This window comes from Miscanthus floridulus, chromosome 4 (assembly GCF_019320115.1).
Source record: "Miscanthus floridulus cultivar M001 chromosome 4, ASM1932011v1, whole genome shotgun sequence".
Taxonomy (NCBI): domain Eukaryota; kingdom Viridiplantae; phylum Streptophyta; class Magnoliopsida; order Poales; family Poaceae; genus Miscanthus; species Miscanthus floridulus.
The window spans coordinates 23,218,052-23,243,922 of record NC_089583.1 but is presented as its reverse complement, the minus strand read 5'-3'; the positions used below and the strand labels follow the sequence as shown (position 1 = coordinate 23,243,922).

The 25,871-nt window shown below is 40.2% G+C and overlaps 1 protein-coding gene, 1 non-coding gene and 1 pseudogene across 2 annotated transcripts; 2 read left to right on the top strand and 1 right to left on the bottom strand.

The window, feature by feature from the left end:
• The first annotated feature begins 873 nt into the window (after positions 1-873).
• Positions 874-4,289, top strand: LOC136548237 (uncharacterized; annotated as a pseudogene).
• A 592-nt stretch (positions 4,290-4,881) lies between these two features.
• LOC136548236 (UDP-glycosyltransferase 76C2-like) lies at positions 4,882-5,316 on the bottom strand. The gene has a single exon (XM_066539839.1). The coding sequence runs from the start codon at positions 5,314-5,316 to the stop codon at positions 4,882-4,884; it is 435 nt and encodes a 144-aa protein (XP_066395936.1).
• A 12,249-nt stretch (positions 5,317-17,565) lies between these two features.
• On the top strand, positions 17,566-17,674 carry LOC136553159 (small nucleolar RNA R71). Its single transcript, XR_010783065.1, has one exon. It is a non-coding gene; the product is annotated as a small nucleolar RNA R71 (small nucleolar RNA).
• The last annotated feature ends 8,197 nt before the right edge of the window (positions 17,675-25,871 follow it).

Here is a 25,871-nt window from a genome sequence, read left to right as displayed (position 1 = left end):
TGAAAAATAGATAAAAGCTTCAAATCATTTAATCTATATGTTTACTGTGTTCTATGGTGCAGGTGCTGTCTAGTAGAAGTATCAATGGATTCCTGTTACTTGAATAATAAACTAATACAAAAATGATAAGTTCTCACATGGTATGATTAATTAGAAAACTTTCTTTTGATGTCAGTCTTTAGGTCCAAAACATCATCACAACGCCATGCTGAGGATAGAAGAACCAGATGCCAATGCCATTGGTGGGCAAGACAGAATGGCTGCGACGGAGCGGCAACGTTGCAGCAAGGTACTTGGTGGCGGGCGCGACAGCTACTCCGGTGGAGCTGGCGATATTGTGAGGAGTAAAATAGGTGAGCTTGCATATGATTTTGCAATGGAGGTGCACTGCAATGGTTTTGCACGACATTTGATCATTTTCTAGTGGTTTTACATTATCCAGCACATAATTTTGTATTGTAATGAGCTTTGTCTATGTGTCTTGTGCATCATTGTATATATATTGCCATCCTTGCTGCATGTGTTTTACACCATATCCTGATTTACTTTGTGCACAGCCCACACTTGTTTAGTGAGGTTCTAAATATTTTGTATGGTAATATGAGCTTTGTCTACGATTTCAGTTTGCTCAGATTTCTGTTAATACTCAGTTTGCTCAGATTTCAGTTCAATATAAGTTAAATCACATTTTGGTACCAAGTTAATGTATTTTCTTTCTTTTGAACTGTAGGGACTGAGGTGCGTCTACGAGGACCAATTACGGAGGCTTGGAGCCATGGAGATAAGTGGAAAAGCAATGGTTTCAGTTGTGCTTATTGTTCGATTAAAAGGGATAGTAGAGGTGTGACCCGTCTGAGGAATCATCTAGCTGGAATGGCGGGGGATGTGGTGTCATGCGAAAATGTGCCAAAGTTTGTGAGGAATATAATGTTGGCAGAGAGTGCAAGAGGGAAAAAGAATAGGGCTGATGCTAAGGAACATCTTCTCTATGTGGAAAAGGCAATTATGGAGGAAGCTTATGGAGATGCTAGAAGGTCTAACATTCCTCGTGATGAAGATGGCCAGCTTGAATGGGCATTAAGGGAATCAATGAGGGATACATGGAGGTCAGGTGTTAGCTATTCACCATTGTTTGGGGCAAGCAGCAGGAACCAGCCTGTACGTGGTGAAAGATGCAATAGTAACACTCCACCTTTAGAGAGAGCAAGTGGCTCAGGGAATCAGACTTCAATCAGTAGGTTCTACCGGAGTCTTAGTGTTTCTCAAGCTCCATTTGATTTAGATTTGGCACGCAGCAAGGCACCATCGCAGCCTAGGGTGGACATTATGCTGCAGGGGGATTCCAAAATTAGACTTGGAAAAATTTGATCAAAGTGGTTCCAAGCCAATGATATTGTTGGAATGAAAGCTAACTGCCCATATTTTGCATCAGCCATTAAATTAACTCAACAACTTGGAGAAGGAGTGGCTATTCCATCGGGAAGAGAGATAGATAGCCCTTTGCTGGATTTGAACTATGAAGACTTGCTAGCTCAAATGGAAGATCATAAGGAAAATTGGGCTCGATATGGAGTCACTGTGATGTGTGATTCATGGACAGGACCATACAAGATGTGCATCATCAATTTTATGATATTTTGCAATGGCCGCATGTTTTTCCATAGTTCTGTGGATACAATTGGTCATTCCCAAAAAGCTGCATTTATTAATGGGCATATTAGAAAGGTAGTTGAAGATGATGTTGGGGCAAAGAATGTTGTTCAGATTGTGACTGATAATGGTTCCAACTACAAGGCAGCTTGCAAGCAACTTGTAGCTGAACATCCACATATCACTTGGTAGCCATGTGCAACACATACTATCAACTTGATGTTGAAAGAAATATCATCTTTTACTGAGGTTGATGAAGTAGTGCGAAGTGCACAACGGATATGCAAATTCTTCCACAGCCATAATAGGTAACTCACCTATCTTTGACTTGTTTATGTTTAGATTAGAAGAAATAATCAATCATAGATTATTCTAGTTTAGCTTCTATCTATTGCACATGTAAAGTAAGGGCTGATTATAGCTCCTAGCTGCTGAACATAGCTTCAACCTATTGCACATGCAAAGTAAGGGCTGATTATAGCTCGTAGCTACTGAACATAGCTTCTACCTATTGCATATGCAAAGTAAGGGCTGATTATAGCTCCTAGCTGCTGAACATGCATTTTCTCCATGTAGAAGTGCAGCTCACATGTCCTTATTTTTCCAGGCTTCATGCTACGATGAGAGAAAAGATAGGTGGAGAATTGACTCGATGGAATGCCACCAGATTTGGCACAGTTTTCTTATTCTTACAGAGTTTTTGGGACAGAAAAATAAATTTCAAACATGGATGGTGTCCAATGATTGGGCAAATAGTGAATGGAAAGATGATCTAGCCTATGAATTCACATATGATTGCTTGACAAGTAGGGTGTGGTGGGAAGATGTGGAGTTGGTGTTGAAAGCTGTCACACCACTGTATTGTGTGCTTCGATTTGCTGATCAACAGAAGAATGGGACAATATCTGAATTCATTCCAAGGATGTTAAAAGCTCAGAGAGAAATATTTGTTAAATTGAAGCATGATAAAAAGCTACAAAGGATCTCCTAGATAGGATCAATGAAGTAATAAATCGGAGAACTCGATATCTTCTCAATGAAACTCTCATGCTTGCAGGTACAGAATTAAGAGCTGCACTGAAAATTCTATAACTTATGCCTTTTTCAAGTATTTTTTTGTTGAACTTGCTCATAGAACTGGTAGACTTGTTGTAGACTGATCTATAGCGTTTTTCATGCATTTGTTGTGTTGTTCGTATCAATATTGGCAGCCATAAACATTACTTCAGCTATATATGTCAACCATGCTTACTGCTGATTATTTTACATGAAAATATGTCAACATCTTACAATATTATTAGCTGCTGCATTCTATTTCAGTTGTTGGAGTTTTCTAACTAATACTTCTTTACCTATTCCCATTCCTAGCTGTTGCACTTGACCCTGAATCGCTGTATCACTCAAAAATTACACAAAATCATTCTGCTGTACTAGATGTAGTTGTTGCACTCAAAAAGTTAGCAAGCTCACCAGAGGAGGCATCCAAAGCTATTGACCAGTTTACGAACATATTCAGTCAAAAGAAAATGTTATTTGGATCATTAGAGGCTCGGAGCTTAGCACTTCGTGGTCAAACCAGTCCAGGTATTATATTTTCTTGGCCAAATCAGTTTGCATATTTGTTTTTGTAAACTAAATGCTAAATTCAATCAATTCACTATAGCTGATTGGTGGAATTCATATGGAGGTCAGTGCAAAGATTTACAGAAACTTGCAATACGCATTGTTCCACAATGCAATTCATCAAGTGAATGTGAGCGAAACTGGAGTACTTTTGCTCTGGTTCATACTAAATTGAGAAATAAGTTGAGTTATGACAAGCTTATGAAGTTGGTCTATGTTCATTATAATCTGAAGCCGTACATCCAACAATTTGAAGCTGATTTCCAAAGCCTTAAAGAGAAGGAGACAGATCCATATAGCTTGATGATGGATGCTGCTTTTTTTGATGAAGCCAACCCCATCATGGACTGGCTATGCCACTCTAGGTCTGAGTCTACACCGATACTGGATGAATATGACCTTGAGGCTGATGATTGGACCATGCCTGGAGGCTTTCTTATTGATGAACTACAGATGGACATATCGAAAGTGGCTGCATTCAAGAGGAAACTTTGTTTCGGTCAAAAGGGCGGTAAGAAGAAAAGGAAGGTGCAATTGGAGGAAGATGAACCTGAAGATTTATTTGAAGATGACTCTGATTCAGATTCTCCACATGGTAGCCCAATATATGCTGAGTTACAGGACAGCAGCTCTGCTAGTTCTGACAATGAAGGTGATTGTGAGCTTTTTGTTCAAATAAACTATAGCAGTTGTGATTTCTAATTTACTGTGAATAACATGTGATTTTGTTGAAAATCTATTTTGCTTCCTAGGTGATGATGATGTGGAGGGAGACAAAGCTGATGGTGGTACGTCCGGTGTAACCAAAGGAGATGGTGAGTTTCAGTTTGCTTTAGCTGTTTTGGTTATTTTCAACATTCAAGTTCCTTTATGAAAATTATGATTGTGTAGGTGAAGGTGCTAGTGGTAGTAGAGTTCGTGGTAGTTCAAGTATTAGGATTGAGAAACCGGTTCATTTCCGTCCAAGGTCAACTAGGAAGAAGAAACCAACTCTCAAGAGTGTCAAAGATCTCTAAAAGGTTAGATGAAGAATCTCCCCACTGACTTGGTTATGTATTTATTAGCTTTCAACTTAGTTCCCATAGTAACTTAGCTACATAGACCTTACATGTGAAATTGTTGACTTACACTTTTGTAGCATATGGATGCTTTAATGGTCAATGGTATTGCAAACCGAAGCCCCAAAGGAGAAGATATGGAGCTCCAGTATGGTGCAAGTTCCAGCATTTTGCATATATTTGGGATGTATTTAAACATGTAATATTGGGCACTTCATTAATTTGCAATGCCATGGACATGTAATATTGAGACTTTCCAAGTCTCCATTTAGGTGTAATATTTGGGACTGTTAAGACTACTATTTGGGACTGTTAGACTACTAATATTTAGGACTTTGCATTATCATGATGCACCGTGCTATGGATATATCAATTGTGTGTTATAACTTGTGATATATTGCTATTTATTATATGCAAATGTGATGTGCAAGGATTAGAGATAGTTTTAGTTGAAGTTCTGTCATTTTTTTTGAAAATTTTTAAATTTGTTTAAATTTGGTCTGAAATTTCCGAAATATTGCATTTATCGGCAAGTGACGATTTTTTTTTTCTACCGGTAAAAAAACCCTGGCGTCGGTATCCCAAGGCCGACGGCCACCTTCTGGATGCCTGTGAGTGTGCAGTCGAGGATGAGACACGCCAGCCGGGGCTCCCCCTCCTCTGGCTTCAGCAGCGACGCGAGCACGCTGCGGACGCACTCCGCCATGGCCGGTGCCTCCACGACGGCGTTCAAGGCGAGGATCTTGGCTATGCTGTCCTTGGTCGTGGCGACCACGTCGGAGATGGTGTCGGGCACGGCGACGAAGGAGAACCCCGGGTGGCGTGCGGGGTCCGGGGCGTTGAAGGCCATGTGGAGGACGGTGATGGTGAGCCCCCGCGCATGGAGCGCGCCGGCAAGCTGCAGCATGGGGCTGATGTGGCCCTGGAACGGCAGCGGAAACAGCGCGATGCGGGGGGCGGGCCTGTGCCTGTCTACTCCGGCCATTCTCGCTCGCCGTCGCGGCCTGGGGCGACGTTGCTTGATAGGCTGCAGGATGACTACTCGGATTTCCTCAGTGTTGCAGCTTGAAATGGCCGTGCATATTTATATATCAGCGGTAAAATATGATCTACTGATGGCGATGGGCAATACTGTCAAGTGTCAACTATCTTTGGAGCTTCGAGGAGGGCATCTCCAAGAGTATCTCAAACACTTTCCACATTCATGATTTTTAGTAGGATAGAAAAAAAAATCATCTCCAACAACTCCTAATCCCGTCTCTTAATCTTCTAGCACTTGGGAAAAACCCTCCGTTGTGCATAAAGATGCGCGTACTGGAAGTCGTGTGTATCCACTCGCGCCGATCTAGATGTGCGTATGGTGCGGCCAATTAAAGGTGGAAGAACGGGGAAAGAATAAAAAGTAGTAAAGGTTCCTGATGCAAATGTATAAGAGACAAACAATTTATAAATGTGGTTAGGATAATTTAGAAATAGTATATGATTCCTGATATAAAATTATATTCTTATTTTAGCAGTGGATTATTAGAAGTTGTTCGAGATGATCTTATTTATTTCTCCCAATACTTTTTTAGGAGTTGAAAAAGAACATGTTTTTTTAAGACAAAATAGGATACTCTTGGAAATGCTTAACTTCATAGAGCCACAAGGATACACGGCAGGGTCAAACTGCTGATGCCCACTACTGCTCAAATGGGTGGAAACGGCCAAACAGTCATTGACATATCACCAAAGACCGATCATCATCTATATAATCAATGAACCATACATCCATGAGTTCTTGTAGTTTGATGAGGATCAGCAAAACAAAAAACAAAAACTAAGTAAGATATAAGAATCATTAATAACCATGAAGAATATAATAAGAAAATAACAAGACAATTGTGAGCAATCATTCTTATTTCAAAATATAGATGATATTGATGAACTATTTTAATCGTGTTGTTGTCTAAACAACACATATAAGCACTGCATATTCTTCATGCAAAAAAAAGAGAATAAGCAACCTAATTAACTAACTAATGTACCACTAAACAAGTATTTTTTTACTTACTTAATTGTAATAAATAATTTTAAAGAAAATATTTACCACCAGTTAATATTTTACCCATTATTGTTCATGTAAACTTAATCCAATTTATTAAAAAATAATATGAACGGTTGACAATAAAAAACTAATCCCAAACTCAAGTTATAGATCTAGACCTGGATCCAAACCAATCCCTACCTAAAAATTATTAAATGGAACACTAAAATCAAGACATGGTCGCTAAATAAGGGTATAATCTTGTTCCCCCACTAAGTTCACCATACTACCTTCGAAGATTTGATATAATTTCATCCATAAATGCCTCAACCACCACTAAAACTTCAAAAGAGGCTTGGAATAGCATTTACTTATCTTCTAAAGCCTCCTCTACCAAATAAATCAAAATAAAAAACCATCCCCTTAGATATGCAATTTTTGGGAGATAGGCCCCCTTAGTTGCTCATTGGATTATAGTAAATTTTCCTAGGAGGAAGAAGGGGAGTTGCTACATACTTGGAGCTTTTATAGAGTGGGCTCTATATACAACCGCCTCTATAAATGATCTTCAGAGATGACTATTATTATTTATCACCTCTAAAGATGCATATGTAGAGGTGGCTGGCTGCATCTCCAAAAGCGTATTGTCAGCCAAAATGCCTCCTGTTGCTACAAATCAATTTTGGGGCAGTGGAGTAAAATATGCGAGTGGTTCATTATGGTGTCATTCAGATCCCTGAACTAGCAGAATGCATTTCTAGGTACCCAAACTTGTCTTGAGGTGTCACCAGCTCTCAAAATTTTATTTTTAGGTCCTCGAACTCGATGCGGTGTGTCATCTTGGTTCAAATAAGCTCCAATCAATTCACATGTTGGTTTCTAGCGCTCATCTACATACTCTTCCTCTCTCTTCTACCTCCATCTGCATGTTAGCTCCCTCTCTTCATGTTCCAATCTAGTGTGGCATCACATCATAGTCGCCAACTCGCCATCCCTAACCATGCCTTCGTCATCCTCCACATCAAAGGCCACGGCTTCATCTGTAGCTGTGGCAGTAAAGCCAAAACTAGTGCTCCTTAAACGAAAGAGGTTAGCAAAAGATTCCTTTGCCATTAAGCTCTTACCCTGGTCAAGAATGACATCTCCTTGTTAATCGCTTTTGCCACTGTGATATGGCGAAGGCAACAGAGCATCTGGGAATTATAGATCCTTGATGATTTCTATGACCGCGTCCATAAAATATGGAATAAACTAGTGAACGCCTAAAAGTGAGTGCTTTGCACAGAAATTTGTGAGGGTGGACAGCATCATGCCGGACATTACAAAGCACAAAAAATTAAATTTACAAACAACTATTAATGAGCTCGACTTGAAGACTGAGATTTGTGAACTCTCTTAAGCGGAGCGAGACAACCTTTGTTCTTGTTAGAGATCAATTGACTTGGCTACTTAGATAATAGGAAATTCAATATCTGCAAATGCCTAAGGTGAAAAATGTCCTCGTGGGTGAAAATAAAACACAATACTTCCAACTAATTGCTAATAGAAAACATAGGATGAAGCACATTTTCTCACTTAATTGTCTAGGAGGCGGGAAAGATCGAAGGACAGGAAAACCATAAAGAGCATATTACCAAGTTTTATAACTATTTAGTCCACCAGAGGAGTCCTTATTCTGCCCTAGATATTTCTTGGTTTGATGACACACCACAAGTAAAACCAGAAGAAAATCAATTTCTGACCTCCTGGTTCACTGAAAAGGAAACCCATGATGCAATTTTTGACACGAAACATAACAAAACACTTGTCCCAAATGGCTTCATGGCTGAGTTTTATAAAAAAAATTTAGGAAGTCATTAAAAAAGACGGATCCTAGATGTTTCAAAGTCTCCATAACGGGGATTTCACTACCACAGCTGGCCACTGTAGGGACGGCTAAAGAGCCTATGTAGGGGCAGCTCAACCAGCCGTCCCTATCCAACCGTATCTACAAATCAAAGATTTATAGGGGCAGTTTCCAAGCCACTCCTACAAATCTGATTTGTAGATGCAGCGGGTAACCTCAGCCGCCCCTACAAATTGTTTTGTAAGGGTGGCTGGTATTGTCAGCTGCCTCTTCAAATAAGATTTGTAGGGGCACCTTGTAACTACAGCCACCCCCTATAAAGTTTTTTATAGGGGCGGTTTGAGTTTACAGCTGCCTCTACAATCCATTTTTCGCAAAAAAAAAATTCAAATTTTCAATTTCAGTTTTGACCAGTACGCTCACTGTAGGGGCGGCTGGTGATTGAGCCGCCCCTACTGAAAAAAGGGGGTGTTGCTCAAATCTTTTATGTAGTAGTCTTTGTCAGTACTTAGTTTGAACTTTGATGTTATCAACCTTATTCCAAAGGTGCTAGAAGCAAATCGAATACAACAACATAGACTCATTTATTTGATCAATGTGAGTTTTAAAATCTTCACTAAGGTGGTTACTAATCGAGTTAATATGGTGGTTGATCACATCCTAAGCCAACTCAATCAACTTTCATGAGAGGACTCAACATCCTTGAATGGGTTGTTAACCTACATGAGACAATTCATGAACTGCACCGGAAAAAACTAAATGGGCTCATTTTTTAAATAGATTTTGAGAAAGCCTATGACATATTAGATGGATTTTTTTTCTACAAACTCTGTATATGAAAGGCACTAGTAGAGCTGCAGTCCTGGATGGGAAACCGATACTGCAAATTTGGGACTAAAGGCCTGCCCTTTAGTCCTGGGCCAGTGAACGGGGAGTGGATGGGGACATTTAGTCCCAGTTGGTTATACAAACCGTGACTAAAAAGGTCTCTAGTCCAGGCCCGAAGGTGCCAACCTATAGAACCAGTTGGTATAACCAACCGGCACTGAATGCCCTTTTTTTCTTTTACTGTTTCTTTTCCGTTCAATTTGTTTTCATTTCAAATAGCTTTTTGTATACGTATTATATGCTATTATTACACGTCCATAACTCACCACCTTCTTCATTCACGACCCCACTTGTCGTTTGCTCGAAGATGTCCCACACCCCGAGCAAGAATAGTGTTGATTCTAGCCACTTGATCAGGGATATAGTCTTGACATATGCAACAATCATATTATGAATGAATAATGTATATATGCAAGAATCATATTAGCATGCAAAACTTTAAATATTCCATACTATAGACGGATCTAGGAAACGTGGAACGACCCCATCTGGCGGTGGCACGAATGGCAGAGCGCCAGGGTGGAAACCTGGTTCCAATGGTAGGGGAAGTCCGCCGCCATTCATCATACCTAAAAAAACTAAAAAAACTTTGAAATAAATATAGAACCACATATAAATACCATGCAATATATTAGAGAAACATATATAAAATGTGTCAAGATTAATATGCACCAAGTAAACTTAAACATATTTTGCAACCATTTTGCACCCTACTTGTTGACACATAATTTAATTTAACGATTATTAACTCTCATAAAATGCTAATGTTGGAAACAAAGATCTAGAAATGAGCTACATTATTAACAACAAAATATTAGAAGATAAAGTTGCTAACCTTTAGAAAGTAGAATAAAATGGAGGATCGAAGATCTTCTCAAGAGAGCTAGTCGGCCAAGAGCAAGAACTTGCTCACTGTTAGCGGTCCTTAAAGGCCAAATCTGATCGCCAAATAAGATAGAAAATGAGGAGAACTGACATGCCTTACACATATTTTATTTATATTAACACATTTCCACATGTATTGGAGAATAAGTGTTTTGCAGGGCACATAGTGGAAATCTACCAAAAACGTGCTCAAAATGCGCAAAAGACAAAAGTGTAATGACATCCAACACAAGCATGAGGGGAAAAGGGTCCACAAACCAGAGCATACCACACCAAATTGGGCCTAGGCACACGCAGATGGGGCCCAGGCCAAACCAGCAACCGCCTTGCAGAAGGCGGTCATGGGGAGGCGCCATCTGGGGTCGGCCAACATTGACCCCCTAGCCACACCGACCGCTTCCAGCCGTCGCATGTCATCTCCTGGTGCTTCCCCCACACCGGTTGCATGCGGGGTCCTTTATGGAATATTCTCTACAACCGATCATAGGACTAGTATAAAAGGGAGGGAGAGGCTCTTCCACTCACACACACCACACTTGGAGCCTCTCTCCCTCTACTTTATAGTATTTTAGAGCTAGGCTAGAACTATTTGGAGAAGCTTGGATATCTTGAAGTGTTTTGGTATGAAGAATATCATTGGCTCCTCTATGACTTTGTTCTCAATTTATCAAAGTTGTTATGCTTATGATTTAGAGCTAAGTTCTTATGTTATTAGTTTAGCATATGAACCTCTATGCCCAATCATTCATACAATTTACTTGTTTATACTAGATCTAAGCTACGGTGATGGTTCGTTGTACCTTCGGGTTTTGCCCTCATCCTATGCTTGTCAATCCATAGGGTCAGAGTCCCATGGGGACTTGGTTAGTTTCCATGTACATGGACGTGGTGCATGGGTACACGGGAACCTATGAATATGACTATGCTCCACGATTGAGGTGTAGGCGATAGGTGGTGACAACCATGTCCGTCCCTTGTAATCCCCCGAGTTTGGGTATGGTATAGGAGTCTAAATTGCCCTTCATGCTTGCTGGCAGACCAGTGCTCTCGATTGGTCTCCCCATTCGCCTGGGTGCTTAGAACTAAGTCTTAATCATGTATTTGTATGATCATTTGCTAATCGTTGCATAGCAACACTAGGATACCTGTATGCCTGCTCCTACTTAGATTATATTCTTTATTCTTTATTTTATCCCTAAGATTGGCTCGTGTGTGTCACACTATCCAAATATCTATCATGGCTTACCCCTGCTCTGAACTTCGGTATATTATACATCATGTTATCTTGTTCATGCACCTAATAGAGACTTTTACACCTATGCCTTCCTTTGGGAAAATATAAAAATCATGATACCCTGAATACTTCCAGATGAAATGCTACAACGGTATATCCGTGCGCTTGCAGATTATTCTGTAAACGTTAAGAAATACCAACACTCACCCAAGCAAGAACACACACGAACAACCGAGAGCAATAATTCAACTGGATGGCTCGGGCTAGGGGACCATGGAAGCAGGATATATAGTGGGGAGATTTAGTCTCAGTTGGTGGGGCCTTCCAGGACTAAAAGGTCATCCTCTTGTCCCCTTTAGTCCTGGTTGGAGCCAACAACTAGGACTAAAGTCCCCTCCTACAAAAGCCTGTAGGACTAGTCGCTGGGCCAGGGATTTTAGTCTCGGTTGGTGGCTCCAACTGGACCAATTCTCCTATTAGTCCTGGGCCCAATTTCGGGCGGTACTAAAGCCAAAAACCGAAAGTCTATTATGTACTAGTGAGGTTTTTTGCCCAAATGGGTCTAATTGGTTGAAACCTTTATCATGGACAGAGGTATGACAATTAATGTAAATGATGAGATTCAACACTTTTCCCAAAACAAAAGAAAGACCTTCGTCAATGTTGGTATTTATTAATGTGTCACTTATTTTAAGTAGTCACCCTATGTTATTGACATTCCTTAGCATCTTTTACTAAGTTGTCATCTCTAGTGATGGTGCCAGAAATGCTTGTTGGTACTACCTAGTGCCCCTTCTAGAATAACACTAAGAAGTACTTTAATGTTTCATGTGACTAGAAAGAATATATATAAATGAAAGGAATCTGCAAGCGCACAGATAATTTACCATTGTAACACTTTATCTGAGAGTATTCCAAGTATCGTTATTTATATTTTTACCACAAGGAAGGATGGGTAGTTGGAATATATTGATAACTTATACACATGATGTAGAAATAAATCATAACCAACTTCTACTCACAACAGGGGCAAGTCAAGAGATAAATGTATATGAATGGTAAGTAATAACTAATCATTGATCACTCAGAGTACTCCTTTCTATGGCATTATCATAGCTAAGTAGAATATTAAGCAATAACTCCTAAGTCATTCTTAATTATAAGTCAAAGCATACATTGATTAGTGCAATTATACTTAGTAATCATGGCTAAGATCAACTTCATATCTACATAAGGGATATTACTAAGGAAGATTAAGAACAGAGCTTGTCGTCCTTCGTAACCGCATCCTACTTGTCCTATATTCGAGGAGTGGACTACAAAGGACTCCACGGGAGTGTCACATCCGTGATCTACCACATGGCCCAGAATATAGGGTACATCCATAGGTAAACAATGTATAAGCACCACACTTACACAATGTCGACCACTCACCCTGTGTACATTAGAGTGAGCGCTATACGAACCCATGTTTAAATATAATGATAATCTAGCTATACTAAGCATATAATCAAAGTAAACGATGAACATTATAACTACAAACATGAATGTTATAAAGAACATTGTCATAACAATTGTAGCAAACATATAAAAGTAATGAGAGATACAAACGAGAGAGGGGTACAAGATCTTTACCAAACCACGCTCTTGACAAGATCGATAATCCAAGAGAAGCTTGCCTCCCTCTAGACCTAGCCTAGCTAGCTATGCCCAATAATAGGTGGAGCTCTGAGGATGATTAGGGTTTCTATCTTCTCTTGATTGAATGCAATTCCTAAGGGAGGGGGTAGGGGCTGGTATATATAGGCCAAAGCATCAATCTTGAGCCCTCAAATCAACCTGATTTGAAAGGACGGCGCAGATACAAACCCTAAGGCGGTGGAGAACTAACATTGCAACAGGGAGCTGACATGTGGGCCTAGAGGCCAGCCCGACCTATCATCCACCTATGGTCTTCTTTGGTGTATTGCTTTCTGGTGTCCTCTAGAACTTTCTAGAGTTGTTTTCGATGTGGATAAGCGTGATTAATTCTGACATGTAGGTCTGCCTTGACGGTTTTCTGAATTAACCCTGCTGAAAACACATATTCACCAAAACTTGTGGAATTTGTTAGTTTAAACCCCTAAACCTATGTTGGTGATCATATTCATGCCCTTATACATGTTATATTGATGGTTTATAATGTTTGTTATCTACCATACACAAACTCCCCCAAGCTTAACCTTTGCTCGTCTCGGAGCAATGCTAAACTCAGCAAATGGATCAGGAGTTGCATCGTTATTTTTACTCCTCAAAAGTACACATGCGTTCAAACAAGAATTCTCCTTCGGATTAGAACAAACTATTCTGACTTTTAAACTTACCCATATTACCATCAACCATGGGGCTTCTTAGCCTTCTCTTGAGTCTTGAGCAATTGAAAGACACAACAATCAAGTCAAGCACTATATCTCAAGTTCTTTGCTCAACCATTATTCCAGAGTTTTTATAGGTTCTTAAAATAAAACTCAGAGCTTCCATTGTATGACACTCTCAAGTCTCTCAATGTATGTGGTATTTATGGATCCTCACCAAGGCAATAATGATGTTATGCCTTTCTCTTCCTACACTAAGGCTTATGTGGAAGCATACTTGCAATAAATATATTGTAAAGTCAAACCTCAGATCCAAAGAGAGTTGAGTCATACAATTAAATAAAGATGTGCATGTGTGTGGATGTATAGTGGATATATATGGTGGCTAACCTAATTCTACTATGCTCCAAGAAAACATGTCTCTCTTTTAAAACTTTGGAAATCTTTTTGTAAGAGAACAGGGGCTATCTTATTCATCACTCTTTTCTCTCTTTTTTCAGGCGGACATCTGAGTACCTATTATTTTAAATATCTCGAACACTTACCTATTTTTTTTATTTCTCTTTTTTATGAATAACTTTTGCATAGCCCCCTGCTTTTTTCTTTTATAACAAAACTTTTAAGAGACAGTAACAAGAACTTGGAGCATTTATTTGGTGGATATCCTATCAAACATATTTTTGGTGTTCACTCCTAGTGTAGGAGTAAAACATTTTTGGTTGGATCTAGATGAAATGGCATGGTCTTGCGCCTACCCCCAATGTGGGAGTAATGCATATGTGGGTGGTGTGTACGTGATCCTGATTTTAAGAGTATGACAAACCTCTCATAAGGGTCTACAAAGCTTGACTAAACTCAATGCAAAACAAGCAGCATATATGAGTGTAAGTTTTCGTAGTCTAAATATCTTATATGGCTCTGGTAGGAATTCAACTTTGTCATACAGGAGCTCATCATGTAGAATTTTTATTTTTTCAAAAGATAAATCTTTAGAACTTTAGTATCACTTGAAACAAGATAAATAACAGCTCAGACCTTCCCATATTATATATGTCAATTTCCTAGACTTAGTTCAAGCATGTGCTATCCACGAGTTTCAAGCTTAGAGTAAATTCTTATATCAAAACAGTCTTATCCTAAACTCAGGGAGAATTCAAGGCTAAGAACTAGGTACTTGAAAGAAATTACTATAAAGCAACTATTCATCATTTCCATTTCAAGAGATCATCTTCAGAGTCCTTTTATTTTAGCTCTTAAAAACAAACTTAAAACTAGACACACATTTTTTATTTTGTTTTCATTTTTTTAGATCACACATTACTAATATATATATATATATTGATAAATCTTTATTTTGTTTTTAGTTATGCATTTTTTTATAAAACAAACTTAGAAATAAAACTAAAAGGAATAAGAAATATTTATCTAGATATATGGGGGATGCCCCTCCCCCAAGCTAGTTGTTGGCGTGGTTGTTCAAACTTGTACTTCTTAGAGTGGGTTCACTAGCAGATGTCTTTCTCGTCCATCAGGAAGTTGGGTTTCTCTAGAGGGTGCACTCCTGGTGGAGCAAGATGAAGATGACCCGGTAAACTTGCTCGTAACCATCCTAAAAAACTTCAACAAGAACAACAAAACTCGTGGAACATATTAAGATAAAAGGGTTAGTGGTAGCTATCCAGGGGTTGTTCATTCTTGGTAATTTTTGAAACATTTTTGAATTGGCAGAATTCTAACAGGATGTCTATCTCATATTTTTTTAATTTTCTCACATAATGCATGCATGGTATTTTTATTTTTACGCCGCCACAGTAAATATTCTTGGGGTTTTTTACACACCGTAGAATTATTCACATATGTCTTAGGATTTTATAATGCAATAATAAATTTTTTATTTTATTTTCTAAATGCATAGCAAATGCAGAAAAGTGAATATGTTAAAATAAAAATAATTTATGCAATGCTATAAAGTAAATATGGATAACTTCAAATTTATCTCCCGGTGAGGGTTCGGAATTTTAAGTCCTCCGGATAGGACTTTTCTCCAATCTTGTTTATTCTTTGGGTGCATCTGCCGGTCCCAGAGATGGAGACCTTGATGGTTGCACCTCTTGTGATGGTGACTCTAATGATATCATCTTTTTCTTCCACACCTGCTTGGTCTATAGACTTGATTTAGGCGGAGTAGGTTCATCTTTTACAACTTCTTCAGATTCTTCATCTTCTTCCCATCCATTCTTTGGGGATTGATTCTTCCAGCATTGGGATGATCGACATCTCCTCCTAGAGCAGGATTTCTTTGGCTATTCAAAAGTAGTATAACTATTGAAATAGCAGCATACCTTTTCTCCAGGGAATTGGAAGTGGACTTGTCCACATCCAACGTAGATGATCGCATTTGTTGTGTTGAGGAATGGTCTTCCAAGGATGATGGGTGTATCATCTTCTTCTCCCATGTCTAGGACCATGAAGTTGGCAGGGGCATAGTGATCATGTATTCTTACTATGACATCTTTTAGTATTCCCTCCAAAAATCGGATTGAAGGTTTTATGAAGGATTCTTTGTCCAATGGTACACTCTATCGTGGGTACACCTGGATCATCCTTCTTAGCAAGGAATGGTGAAGCCAGGAGGTGGTCATACTCTGATCGAAGTGTGTTGATCATGTTGACTGATTCTTCTTTATGGCTACCTCGCCTTGTTCTTCCTTCTTCTTCTGTTGTTTTTCTTCTTGCTTACTATAGTCTCTTCGGGCGGGTACGGTGTCTGTGGATGACCAGGAGATTACAAGATGCGATTCTTGAAAGAAAACTTCTCCTTTTTATCATTGATTATGAAACGGATCTTGGCACTATCCGGGTAGATGATAGCTTTCGTGGTGTTCAGGAAGGGTCGGCCCAGGATGATGGGTGCCCTTACATCTCCACCTGTTTCTAAAACCACGAAGTCTATGGGAACATAGGATTGTCCCACTCATACCCAGATGTCTTTAAGAATTCCCTTAGGGTAGCAGAGTGACTAATCAACAAGCTGCAAACACATATTTGTGTACAACAAAGTATCTCCATTAATTTTATCATAAATTACCTTAGGCATGATGTTGACACTTGCTCTGAAGTCATAGACAACTTCTTGGGAAATGTGAGGTCCAATGGCGATGGGAATGACAAGTCTTCCTGGATCACCTTTCTTTTTAGGCAAGGAATAATCTATCCATCCTCCAGCTAATGGTTGTATACTGTAGTATACTGCATTGTGAATATCGACAAGATTTGCAGTTTCTAGATCTTCCGGTTGCCCCAGAATCTTACCTTTGTCTATAGGAGGAACAACGGCCGCCAGCTAAGTTATTTCTAACTCTTTCATTTTATTAAAGCTATGCTGGTTTTTAATGGCAGAGAAGAAGCTATCAATTCTATTATTTATATTTTCTAAAATTTTATCATTAGAAGCTAGTTTCCTATATAAGCCCTGCATTATTTTAGCGTGGCCAGAAATTAACTCTCTCAAGGGTGATTGATTATTGAAATTATTATTACCTTGGTAGTTACCTTGGTAGTTTGGCCTCTGTTGCTGATTCCATCCTTAATTATGCTAAGGACGATAGTAGTTGTTGTTGACAAAGTTCACATCCTCGTGGGTTTCAGGACAATTGTTCCCTAAATACCTAATGTTTCCACACACTTCACACATCATGCGGGAATCATGAATGTGCATGACTCCTTGCTTCTTATTAGCTCGAGCTTTGAGCTTCTTCATCAGCAGGTCTATCTTGGCAGACAACATGTCTACCTCCTTAAGTTGATGCATATCTCCACCTCTCTTGCGGGTCTAAAGACGTTCTTCATTCCAATCTTGGTTGGAGGACATCTTCTCTATGAGAGCTATTGCACCTAGGACTGTGAGTGATAGGAAAGCACCTCCAGTAGCAGCATCCATGTTCTCACGGGTACTATTAGTCAACACATGGTAAAAAGTCTGCATGAGTAGCCAATTCTCCATCCCTTGATGAGGACATTCTGATATATAATCTTAAAAGCATTCCCATGCCTCAGGGACAGATTCATCGTGTTGCTGCTAAAAACTTGAAATTCTCCCACGCAGAGCATTGGTCTTGCCTGTAGGAAAGAACTTCGCTAGGAAGGCAGTGGAGCAGTTGTCCTATGTAGTATTTCTATCTTTGTTGGCGTAGTATGAAGTCTCTGGTAACTCATTTGATGGTGAAAGTGCTATAGATCTCTAGGAAGTGTTGGAGATGAGCACTCACATCTTCATGTGCCTTTCCACAAAACGGGTTGGCTTGCACCATGTTGATGAGAGCTGGCTTGAGTTCAAAACCATTGTCTCCAACATTGACCATCGGTCCGGTATGGATGTTGGCCATAGTTGGAGCAGAGAACTCATGGAGGGTTTTGTCAGCCATGGCTTCAAAATCTGGTGTTAAGTTGTGCCTTATCTGGTTGTCTTCCGATTCTAAAGCTAAGACTTTCTTGAGTTTAGCTCTAGTTCTCCTGATTAATGCTTCTGGATCTTCAACGTAATTTGTCAATAAGTCAAAACCAGTCATACATTACCCTACATAAGATACAAAAGTAGACAAAACAAGTGTAAGCCTGTTTGAGAAGAGGTTAATGGTTGTCTCGATCACATCAATAAGTATAAGTTTATCAATATTTCCATGATTGCCTAGCTACCTTCCCTGGTAATGGCGTCAAAAATGCTTGTTGGTATTTATTAATGTGTCACTTTTTTTAAGTAGTCACCCTATGTTGTTGACATTCCTTAGCATCTTTTACTAAGTTGTCATCCCTAGTGATGGTGCCAGAAATGCTTGTTGGTACTACCTAGTGCCACTTCTAGAATGACACTATAAAGTACTTTAATATTTCATGTGACTATAAAGAATATATAAATCAAAGGAATCTACAAGCGCACAGATAATTTACCATTGTAGCACTTTACCCGAGAGTATTCCAGGTATCCACTACTAGGAAAGTGCTCATCAATGATGCTCCCCTTTCGTCACGGAAGACTCCAAAATTGTCGCCAAAGTTCTTCTATGATGAACTTGTGATGAAAACAGATTCGTCATGGAATGAGCGTCATTGATCAACAACTGTGACGAAATGCCTTGTTTCGTCACTGAATGGATATCATTTAATGACGAAGAGTTTTTGTCACTGATGTACCCAGGTTTTCGTCATAACATGCTGCTCCATCAGGTTACCAAACAACGCTTGCCACGCTGGTAGCTGACGTGTCTTGTGCACGTGGCATGTCCACGTGGCAGGTGACGTGGCCAGCTGACGTGGTAGCTGACGTGTCCAGTGACGTGGTGGGTCCACATGGCGCTTTTTTGGGCCACATGGCACGCTATGATTAGTCCACGTGGCTTCCTGTGAGTGGTTTACATTTTCATCACAGAACCCAGAATCTTCGTCACAGATTAAAATTACGATAAGGTGACAGAAAACAAAATTTTCGTCACTGATCACATTGCAATAACATCACAGAACCCAGAATTTTCATCACAGATGCACATGCTACTTTTTTACAAAATGCAAATAATATTAAAATGACCAAATGCTTCCATAACTTAATAGATCCAGCAATCCAGTCACCATACAACTGACTCAACACTAATAAATACAGCTGGTGGGACCGCATCACCATGTCATCAAGGTTGGGACCCGAAGGTGGGTCCGCATAGCCACGTCCTCGAAGTGGGACCCGACGGTGGGACCACAACGCCATGTCCTCGAGGTGCAACAAGAGCCAAACAATCAATGACGATTTAGTTTTTGTTATTGTATGACGATCTTTTCCTTTTCGTCATTATTCTTATTGCCAAACCTCCGTCACTTGTGACTGATGACGAACCAGCAAATTTTGTCATAGAATGCTAGCATTCTGTGATGAATTTGGTAATCATCACGAGGGAATCGTCATTGATTAGCACATTTCTAGTAGTGTATCGTTATTTATATTTTTACCACAAGGAAGGACGAACAGTTAGAATATATTGATAACTTATACACATGATGGAGAAATAAACCATAACCAACTTCTACTCGCAGCAGGGGTAAGTCAAGAGATAAATGTATATGAATGGTAAGTAATAACTAATCATTGATCACTCAGAGTACTCCTTTCTATGACATTAGTGTTGATGGTAGTTAACAACCATTATAAACCGTCAATATAACATACATAAGGGCATAAATATAATTACCAACGAAGGTCTAGGGGTTTAAACTAACAAATTCTATGAGTTTTGATGAATCTGTATTTTCTGCAAGGTTTATCTAGAAAACCATCAAGGTGGACCTACATGTCAGATTTAATTGTGCTTATCCACAGTGAAACAGACATTAGAAGACTCGAGAGGACTCCACACCGAGGTGGAGCCCGAGTGGCTTTTGGACTCACCTGCAGGACGCCTGGCCCCTAGGCCGACCTGTCAGCCTCCGCATCACAATGTCAGTTCTCCACTGCCTCCTAGGTTGCATCTACGCCGTCCTTTAAGTCAGTTTGATCCAAGGTCTCACGTTGGACGCTTCGGCCTATATATACCAGCCCCTGCCACCCCCCTGAGGCATATAGAGATAAGTCATTTGAGAAGACAGAAACCCTAATCATCCTCAAAGCTCCATCAATTCTAGGGCATAGCTATTTAGGCTAGGTCTAGAGAGAGGCAAACAGGCTTCGCTTGGATTCCTGATCATGTCAAGAGCGTGGTTTGGTATAATCTTTGTATCCCTCTCTCTTGTATCTCTATTACTTTTATATGCTTGCTACAATTGTTATGACAATATTAATATTCATCTCATTTATGTTCTTCATTATAATGTTCATCATCTACTTTGATTATATGCTTAGTATAGTTGGATTATCATCATGTTCATGCATAAGTTCGTATAGCGCTCACTCTAAGGATCCATGGGTGGGTGGTTGACATTGTGTAAGCATGGTGTTTATATGTTGTTTACCAATGGATACACCCTAGATTCTGGGTCATATGGTAGATCGCGGATATGACACTCCCGTTGAGTCCTTTGTTGTCCACTCCCCAAATGTAGGTGCACGTAGGATGCGGTTACGAAGAAAGACAAGCTCTATTCTTAATCTTCCTTAGTAATATCCCTTATGTGTAGATATGACGATGATCTTAGCAATGATTACTAGGTATAATTGCACTAATCAATGTATGCTTTGACTTGTAATTAAGAATGACTTAGGAATTATTCCTCTAATATTCTACCTGACCATGCTAATGCCATAGAAAGGAGTACTCTGAGTGATTTATCATTATCATTGATCAATACTTATCATATATATATCTTATCCTTTGACTTACCCCTGTTATGAGTAGAATATTAGTTATGGTTTACTTCTCCATCAATAGTATAAGTTATCAATACCTGTCCATACTAAACCTTCCCTGTGGTAAAAATATAAATAATGATACCTGGAATACTCTCGGGTGAAGTGCTACAATGGTATATTATCTATGCGCTTGCAGATCCTTTTCATTCATATATTTATATATTCTTTCTAGTCACATAAAATGATAAAAGAACTACTTAGTATTATTCTAGTAGTAATGCTATGTAGTACCAACAAGCATCTTTAGCATCATCACTAGGGATGACAACCTAGTAAAGTAATGTTAGAAGATATAGGTTTATAATAGGTGGCTACTAAAACAAGTGACAAGTTAATACTACATGGATAGAAATACTACATGGGGTAACTGCTCCACTGCTTTTCTAGCAAAGTTCTTTCCTACAGACAAGACCAATGCTCTGTGTGGGAGAATCTCAAGCTTCTGGATGGGTAACAGATGACAACGGGTATGAGGAGTTTCCTAAGGATTATTAGGCTTGTGGTCAACCAGTTGACCTTCCCTGTGATGGAGTTCCACGAGAGAGTTATCATTTTATCTTCCACTGTGTTGTGTAAGACTGTGTCGTTATTAATCGTGATGTAAGATACATGGTGACGATACTTTTTATGATTTGTCAACTTGTGTGTGTGACTGATCCCTGGGCACACATGAGTTTTATGCATTCAATTTTATCCTTAAAATTGGGTGTGACAAATTGGTATCAGAGCCGTGTTGACTGTAGGACGCAAGCCTAGTTAGAAACGGTCGTTTTAGCATCTTTGCTCCTCTGGTTTCTTGCTTACTGTCTTATTCTTGTTATTTTATTAAAACATTTATGCTTTTCATACCTTAATCTATTATATAAAATTGTTGATTCTAATTCTATCTCACTTTAAATCTATAGATGTCTCATAACCCGAAGACCGCCCGCCTCAGCACTACAGGCTACCGTGCCTTGTTCACCCCACATGCTCCACAGGTGGAGAAGGAGATTGTGATCATCTCCGATGATGAGGAGATGGCTACCCCGACACCTGCACCTGCTCCTACTCTAGCTGTTGCACTGGTCTATCCTGCTGTAGCTACACCCGAGGAGTCATCAGCTACTTCACCTACACCTGTGCCATCCCCAGTTGTTCCTATGGTGGATGAGGAGATAGGCTGGAAGTGCAAGTATTACTTCAAGCTAGCCCCTGAGAAGGCCTACTACCACACCCTCCTCACCCATGTGTTGGATGACTACTACCCCGATCTACATGCCTCCATCAGCTATCATTGTGCAGAGTACCAGCATCCTTTGGAGGCAACCTTTTGGAAGGTAGAGCTGGTTGTCACTGCTTGGAATGACATTAAGAATGGACATGAGGTGGAGACTATCCACCGTGCCACTGCCAGAAGGGCCCATGCATTGGATGGCATGGAAGATGCAGCGCAGGACGCCTACATCTACTATCATGGCCATCGTTTTGAGGCCATGAGGGAGGATCGTTTTAGGTTCCTTCCTTGTAATGATCATGAGGGTGTTTGGCAGGTCCTGGCACCACCAGAGAGTGACCCAACTCTGGAAGCAATAGTGCAGCATGTCCATGCCATGCAGGGGATAGATGAAGAAGTCAAGGGAGAGTTGTGTGCATCACAGAGGGCCGAGAGATGCCTCCAGAAGTAAGTTGATGAACTATGTGCTCAACTTGGGCAGTCACCGATCTACAAGAAGAAGCGCCAGTCGTTCACCATGATTGACACCGCCCCATAGGTGTTAGGTGCCTTGTTTAAGATTACAATGTTGTTAGTTCGTGAGTCATATTTAGACTTATTGGTCTTGTGAACTTTGATGATTAGATGTTTTTAATTATGAACTTGGTTGATTTGGAGTTTGGTTGTTTGCTGGAAGTTTGTGGGCATGTCCATAAATTCCATAGATTGGAACCTTAAGTTTAGATGAAATCTTAATGCAGATGGTTTGCTTTATCTTATCTTTGCTATGCTGTTTTCTAGAGCAGCCTGTGATCTTTATTTTGTATCTCGAAATCTGGGCTGTCAAAAATTCTGAAAGTTTTGTGGAGATATCTACACTTTTGTATCTTTCAAATGTCTCTGGAATCACATCAAAATCTGTTCAGGTTTGTGAGATCTAGCTGTCACAAGTTGATGTTGCTGCGCAGACTGAAACCCAGAACAGATTCGGTTTAGCCCTATTTATGACCATGTGTATGTTAGAATCTGTAAAAGTGATCTAAATAAAAGTTATAGCTGATCTCCTAAGCTTTCCAACCGTTCTTGGTACACCTCTGTTGGATCTCTAAAACTCGAGTTATAACAGATTTACTGAACTGCTGTATTTGAATCTTGTCCAGAAAATTTTTAGCATTGTTCCTTATCTTTATAAGCTCTGTATAAATGGGAAATCTCTAAAATTTTGTGCATTTGTTGGAAAACAGATGGCCGCAAGAGGAGGAAGAGGCAGAGGCCGTGGTCGTGGACGTGATGCTCTCATAAATCCACCACCACCGCCACTAGTGACTATGGAACAATTGATGGGAATGCAAGCGCAATTGATGCAAGCTATGATGCAGCGCTTGGATAACGAACCTGCAAGAGGACCACCGCCTGTTCAGGTCAGAGACAAGCGTGGAGAGTTTATGAAGGGTCGCCCACCAGTGTTCACCCATGCCTCAGACCCTATGGAGGTAGATGATTGGTTGCGTGCTATGGAGAAACAACTTAACATAGCACAATGCAATGATCTTGAGAAGGTGTTGTATGCTTCTGGTCAACTCTAGGGAGCGGCTTAGGATTGGTGGGATTCTTTCCAGTATGGACGCCCCAACAATGCTCCTGCTATCACTTGCCAGGAATTCAAGGACAATTTTCGGTCTTATCATATCCCTGATGGACTCGTGGAATTGAAGCAGGAGGAATTCAGGTCCCTCAAGCAAGGATCCATGACTGTGGTGGAGTATCGTGACAAGTTTGCTCAACTGTCACGCTATGCTCCAAATGATGTAGCTGAGGACAAGGAGAAGCAATGCTGTTTCCTCAAGGGACTTTATGATGGCCTGCAGCTCCAGCTGATGTCCAACACCTACCCTAACTTTTAGTCCTTGGTGAACCGCGCTATTGTGATCGACGATAAGCGCAAAGAGATGGAAGCCAAGAAGAGGAGGCTTCAAGGGCAAGCTTCTGGAAGCAACACATGCCCGTGTGCCTGTCCCTAACAGGGTTTTCAATAGAGGAGTCATGGATCATCTAACTAGGGAAACTGTGATCAGTATCCTCAGCATAACCAGTTCCAGCAACGCCCTCAGTACCAGCAATAGTTTGGTAATCAGCGTCCCCCGCAACAGACTGGCAATTCGACAACACGCTAGGGAATGCCCAACAATGCTCCAGTGAAGAGTGGTGCACCCAATAACCCCAATGCATGCTACCGCTATGGAGAAGTAAGTCACTATGCTCATTAGTGTCCAAAGAAGCAGAACCAGCAAGTCCCTCAGAACCAGAATGGCAATCAGAAGTTCAACGCCCAACCACCTCACACTGTGAAGGTGAACTATGTGTCATCTAATGCAGCTTAGGAGACACCCGAGGTCATGTTGGGTACGTTCAGCATCAACTCTATCTCTGCTACAGTACTTTTTAATTCTGGTGCTTCGCATTCATTTATTTCTCAAGCTTTTGTTAGAATGCATAGCATACCTTTGTGTGCCATGAAAACCCCCATACTAGTAAATTCACCAGGAGGTAGTATGCCCGCTTCTTATTGGAGTCCCTCAACTAGCATTTCCTTAAGGGGGTAGACTTCAAAGTGAAACCAATTGTGTTGAGAACAACGGGAATTGATCTTATTCTAGGAATGGATTGGATGAAACAACACCGGGCAGTGATTTAGTGTCAGGAGAAATCTGTGGTTGTGACATCACTCAATGGAGATAGAATCTGTGTAGAAGTGGTAGTGCAAGCTCCACCTACAGCCACAGTGAACCAGTTGGATGGTGATGCCAATGAACAAGATCGTGTTGTGGAGGAATTCCCGGATGTCTTCCCCGATGACTTGCCAGGTATGCCACCTGATCGTGACATTGAATTCATTATTGAACTATTACCTAGAACTGCACCAATAGCTAAACATCCATATAGAATGGGGGTTAATGAATTAGAGGAACTTAAGAAACAACTAAAAGAGTTGCAAGAAAAAGGTTTCATACGCCCCAGTTCTTCCCCATGGGGTGCACCTGTGATCTTTGTGGATAAGAAGGATGGTAGTCAACGGATGTGTGTGGATTACCGTTCACTTAATGAGGTTACAATCAAGAATAAATACCCTTTGCCTAGGATTGATGATTTGTTTGATCAGTTAAGAGGAGCCTATGTGTTCTCCAAGATTGATCTCCGCTTAGGATACCATCAGCTTAAGATTCGAAACTCGGACATACCCAAGACATCATTCACTACACGGTATGGCTTGTATGAGTATACCATTATGTCTTTTGGATTGACCAATGCACCTGCATACTTTATGTATCTGATGAATAAGGTGTTCATGGAGTTTCTCGATAAATTTGTGGTGGTATTCATTGATGACATACTGATATTCTCCAAGACCAAGGAAGAACATGCTGAACATATAAGATTGGTCTTGCAAAAGCTTAGAGAACATAAGTTGTATGCTAAGCGGAGCAAGTGTGAGTTTTGGTTGAAGGAGGTCTCTTTTCTGGGTCATGTTGTCTCCAATGGTGGAATAGCAGTGGATCCAGGCAAAGTACAAGATGTGTTGAATTGGAAGCCACCAACCAATGTAAGTTAGATTCGTAGCTTTTTGGGATTGGCTGGATATTACAGGAGGTTCATTGAAGGTTTTTCCAAGCTTGCTAAGCCTATGACAGCTCTGTTGGAAAAGAATGCTAAATATGTATGGTCGG